This window comes from Oryzias melastigma, unplaced genomic scaffold (assembly GCF_002922805.2).
Source record: "Oryzias melastigma strain HK-1 unplaced genomic scaffold, ASM292280v2 sc00333, whole genome shotgun sequence".
NCBI lineage: Eukaryota > Metazoa > Chordata > Actinopteri > Beloniformes > Adrianichthyidae > Oryzias > Oryzias melastigma.
Window position 1 is genome coordinate 28,469 of NW_023416934.1, and position 5,399 is coordinate 33,867.

At 39.8% G+C, this 5,399-nt stretch overlaps 1 protein-coding gene across 1 annotated transcript; it reads right to left on the minus strand.

The window, feature by feature from the left end:
• Positions 1-2,001: 2,001 nt before the first annotated feature.
• On the minus strand, positions 2,002-4,065 carry LOC112139855 (gastrula zinc finger protein XlCGF57.1-like). Its single transcript, XM_036210968.1, has one exon. It carries the CDS (start codon positions 4,031-4,033, stop codon positions 2,780-2,782), a length of 1,254 nt encoding a protein of 417 aa, XP_036066861.1. The 5' UTR covers positions 4,034-4,065; the 3' UTR covers positions 2,002-2,779.
• Positions 4,066-5,399: the final 1,334 nt, after the last annotated feature.

Consider the following 5,399-nt stretch of genomic DNA (forward strand, 5'->3'; position numbering starts at 1 on the left):
AACAAAACACCCAAAAAATAACTAAAAGTGAAGCAAAAGGTTTCAGGGTGAACCAAGGCCAAAATAACAAACAAAACCCCAACCAACTCAACCCGGGGAGCTAACCTGCAAAATAAACAGTGAAAGAATGACAAACACTAACCTCCCTGGACTAAAAGAAAATGGCGGTTCACCCCTACAGCTTCACCTAACTTAAACAACACTAAACACAAAGTGGGACCTAAACCAAACCACAAAGAAACTACAAAGTGTGCACAAAGTAAAGCAGGTAGAGAAGATCACTGAGCTGCAAAGGAGACTGTTTGCAGCCCAGCTCCCACACAAAGGAGTCCCACTCTGGCAAAAATACACAGAACCAAAAGAAAAACCAAATACGACCACAGCCATATCAGGCACACTAGCGTGGTCAAGCACAGAATCCCAAACGGGGCGCTAGAACCAATTAAAGAAAGCTACAGGCCTGTCCCTCCCACCCTCTAAAAAGAAATTCGCAGCCTTTTGCAAGGTATGCTTGAACAAGGGGCCACCGAAGAGAGCAGCAGTCTGTGGGCCGCACCAATAGTTTTAGTTCAAAAAAAATTTGGTGCATGGCGTTTTTGTGTGGACTCTCAAAAACTTAATCGGGTTACCCATAAAGACGCGTTTCCCCTGCCTGGAATTGAAGACTCGCTAACTAGCCTCACCCAAGCAGAGTGGTACTCCACTCTTGGCCTAGCCAGTGGCTACTGGCAGGTAGAGGTAGAGGAGGCTGATAAAGAGAAAACCGCCTTCACCACACTTTTCGGCTTATTTGAGTTTCAAAGGATGCCGTTTGGACTCTGTAATGCCCTGGCAACTTTTCAATGGTTTATGCAGCGCTGTTTAGGGGATCAGCTCACAGACTTTGCCCTTGTTTACCTGAATGAGGTGATTGTTTATTCCAAGGACTTTTCATCCCATCTGGAACATTTGGAGTGGGTGTTTGATGCTCTGGGATGCTATGGACTGTTGCTTCGTCCTGACAAATGTAAACTATTTAAAAAGAAGGTGAAGTTTCTGGGGCATGAAGTCAGCAGCCAGGGCGTTTCCCCTGACCCAGAAAAAACTGCTGCTGTTCAGAGCTTAGATCCTCCTACCACAGTCAGTCAGGTAAGGTCCTTTTTGGATTTTGTGGGCTATTATAGGCCACAAAATTAATAAAAAAAAAATAATCCTCTGGATTAATCAGCCTCCTCTCTACATGATCCTCTATGAATGGACATGTCAATTTGGTTTCTGCGTGGTGGAAACGTGACGTCTCTAATGTAAATGTTCTCTAAATGTTCATGAGGAACTCATATTTGAACATCCGTCACTTTAAAAAGGGGCGTAGACCGCAGAGAACTCTAAGTTTCCTGAAAAAAACCTGCTCCAGACCAGGTAACGTTCACAGACTCAGTTGCCATAGTGATTGATTCCGAGTTCAGCTTAACCCGCTTCTTGAAACAGGTTTGGTTTCACCCATTTTCAAGGGTTTGAGTTATCTCTCTTTCTGGAACCGAAAACTCAGAGTTTTGCTGAATTTGGAGTTCACAAACTCAGAGTTACAAGAAAACCTGCTTCTTGAAACGGGCCCCTGAAAGACTCTAAAAACAACAACTAATCTGTGTGCAGAACAGAACAAAGTGTGGTTTCAGTGAGTGAGTGACAGCATCTTCACACTGGTACTTCCAATGATTTCAGTTCCTTTGGAACAGCTGGACGTTGATCATGATATCTAAAAGAAAAGCTGCTCTGCTACAGAAAGTGGTGTTTGCTGAAGAGTTGGAGATGTTTCAGAGCTGAAACAGCTATATTAAAGAAAAACATCAAAGAGTCAATCTGACTGATGAAACAAACAATTGATTGGATGGAGCTCTGTGATCTGAGCTCAGTCCTGAGCTCAGCAGTCAGAACTGGACTTGAGGAGTCCAGCTTTGGAAACTGCAGAGATCCAACAAACAGCAGAAAGCCACACTGTGGGAAAGACTCCACACTTCTGACTGATGTTCACGTCCACTTTATTCTTCACAGGAAAGATTGGAATAGAACACTGAGAACTAAAAAGAACAGAGAAACACTTCTAATCTCTGATACAAAACAGGAATCACAACAACACAAACACCAGTTTGACTCTTTACCTTAAACCTCCTTAAAACATTTTTAGGAATTCTTTTTTTTCACAAAACTGTTATTTACATACATGACTCAACAAAATCTAACCTGTGATTATATTATATTTAAAGAAAACAGTATTGAAATGTTCACTGATCACATTAAAAAAACAGTTCGAATAAGAGATGTTTTACATCATTCTAGTGTTGTCATGGTAACACACGAACATAGACAACAATATCTCAACTTAAACTACAACCACAATGGTTAACTAAACAACTTCAAACAAAAATCTATAAATAAAAATCAACCAACAAACATTTTATATTATTAACAACATTAAAAAAAAAATCAAACCTTATGATCATAATTAAAACAAGACATTTCAACTTACAAATATAGGTAAAATAAGAAATGTGGTGATCAACTTAAATATTTTTGTTAATCAACACAAAAGTAAAACTCATGATGTATAGAATCACCTACAGATTTCTTCCTTAAGAATAATGTGATCATAGTGACCTATAGATGAGGAAGATCTAAAAAATAGTCTTCAAAATTAGAATATTCTATCAGAAGAATCGTAGAGGGATTTTTTCAGAAAACTGTTCTTCTCTCTCTGCATTCAATAAACACTTGTTCCTCCTTATAATCACTGCTGGGGGGTTCATTTGTTAAAAAAAGGCTTCTCTCCTGTATGAGTTCTCATGTGTCTTTTGAGACTAGATAGTCGACTAAAACTTCTGTCACATTCTTTACACGAAAAAGGCTTCTCTCCAGTATGAGTTCTCATGTGTGCTTTGATACTACGCTTATGAATAAATCTTGAATCACATTCTTTACACGAAAAAGGCTTCTCTCTTGTATGAGTTCTCATGTGTGTTTTAAGATGAGATTTACAACTAAATCTTAAATCACATTCTTGACACGAAAAAGGCTTCTCTCCGGTATGAGTTCTCATGTGTGATTTAAGATTAGACATTTGACTAAAACTTGTGTCACATTCTTTACACGAAAAAGGCTTCTCTCCTGTATGAGTTCTCATGTGTGTTTTGAGACTAAAACGTCGAGTAAAACTTCTGTCACATTCTTTACACGAAAAAGGCTTCTCTCCAGTATGGCTTCTCATGTGTGATTTAAGATGAGAAGTAATGATAAAACTTTTATCACATTGTTTACAAGAAAAAGGCTTCTCTCCAGTATGAGTTCTCATGTGTCTTTTGAGACTACGTTTATGAATAAATCTTGAATCACATTCTTTACACGAAAAAGGCTTCTCTCCTGTATGAGTTCTCATGTGTGTTTTGAGACTAAAACGTCGAGTAAAACTTCTGTCACATTCTTTACACGAAAAAGGCTTCTCTCCAGTATGGCTTCTCATGTGTGATTTAAGATGAGAAGTAATGATAAAACTTTTATCACATTGTTTACAAGAAAAAGGCTTCTCTCCAGTATGAGTTCTCATGTGTGTTTTGAGACTACGTTTATGAATATATCTTGAATTACATTCTTTACACGAAAAAGGCTTCTCTCCTGTGTGAGTTCTCGTGTGTGTTTTGAGATTTGTTTTACAACTACATTTTTTAGCACATTCTATAAAAGAGAAAGGCTTACCTTCATCACTATCGCTTTGATCATATTCTCTACAAGAATAGTGCTTCTCTCCTAAATAGATTTTCATGTGATTTCTGAACTTAGACCAGTCACCAAATCTTTTACCACAATCTTTACAGACATAAGATCTTTCATCAGGGCTCGTCTCAGTTGTCATGTGGACACACACACCGTGTGGAATTTTTGTTCTTTTACCAGACCCTGCAGAGGAAAGTATCTCTTCTTTTTCGGGTTGTTTGTATTTCTTTACCAAAGTTTTCATCTTGAACTTTTTTTTACCATCAGAGTCACACTGACCTTCTGACATGTGAGAGCTGGCCACACTTTGGACAGGACTTCTGTCTCTTCTCTTCCTCTGATCTCTGTTCTGTGGCTCTGTCTCTTCATCTGAAGTTGATGTTGATTCTTCATGTTGGTTTCCTTCTTCATCCTGACTATCAGTTCCATTAAAGCTCTGCTGATTGTTTCCATCTGCTTCACTGTCAACATGTTCCTCCAAAGCAGGAATCTCCATCAAGGTTTCAGTCTCCTGCTTCAGATCAAGCTGCTCTTCATCCTGACTGATGCAGAGTTCTCCTGGTTCCTCTTTCATCTGGGAAGGTTCTGGTTCCTCCTGCTCGTCTTTGATCTGTGGAGGTTCTGGTTCCTCCTGTTCCTCTTTAATCCATGGTGGTTCTGGTTCCTCCTGTTCCTCTTTTGTCTCAGGAGGTTCTGGTTCCTCCTGTTCTTCTTTAATCCATGGTGGTTCTGGTTCCTCCTGTTCCTCTTTTATCTCAGGAGGTTCTGGTTCCTCCTGTTCTTCTTTAATCTCAGGAGGTTCTGGTTCCTCCTGTCCCACTCTGATGTTCATCTGCTGGTTGAAGAGATCTTCCTCTTTAAGTGTGTAGTGTTCGGGGAGGACTGCAGAGACACAATAAAAAACATTTGTTATGTTGCTATTCAAAAAAGGGAGAAATTGGAAAAAATAAATAAACTACAGCAGTGTCAGGGTTAAGTGGGGTGCACAGCTATTTATTAGGGTGACTGGAGGATGGAGTCACAATATAAAAAAACAAATAAATTAATAAGCAAAAGAAAAAAGTCTGACTTCAGCTATGAATTAATTAACATATGTAAATTCTCTGGTTTTAGGGCAAAACCCATTTCCAGAAATACAGTCAGTAAACCACAACAACTACTCAAAAATAACTGAAGTACCACAGATCCTAGGAAACCTGAGAGAAAAACCAGGTTTACACAAGTTATTGCTATACAAACAGCAGAGGTAAGCAAATGAACCAATTCCTCCAAAGAATTCAGCCATCACCGCTTCAGGTTCAGTCCTCACAAACACAAGAGGGAAGGACTCAACAGCACAGTGGGGTTCCCTCAGTTATGGTTACCTCGTCTCCCCGAGGTCTCCTGTGTGAGCCACCGGTGTTCCCTATCCCTCATTATGTATCAATAGGTGTGGTTCCCTCTGTACTGTGTCTCGCCGTCTTTGTACCTCTGTTTGTGTTACTCTTCCCTTGGGACTCGTCTTATTAAAGCCTCTGGCTGGATTTAAGGACTTGTGTGGCTACCTCGTTTACGTACCATCACAAATGGGGCTCAGACGTTACCCAAGGTAACAGCTGTCATTAGCATCATCACGCTGCTGCACACAGCGCCGTCTGATTAGTTATGCAGATCAA

Bases quoted from the DNA above. Each gene is read 5' to 3' on its own strand.
- LOC112139855 (XM_036210968.1), bottom strand. From the start codon at position 4,033: ATGTCAGAAGGTCAGTGTGACTCTGATGGTAAAAAAAAGTTCAAGATG.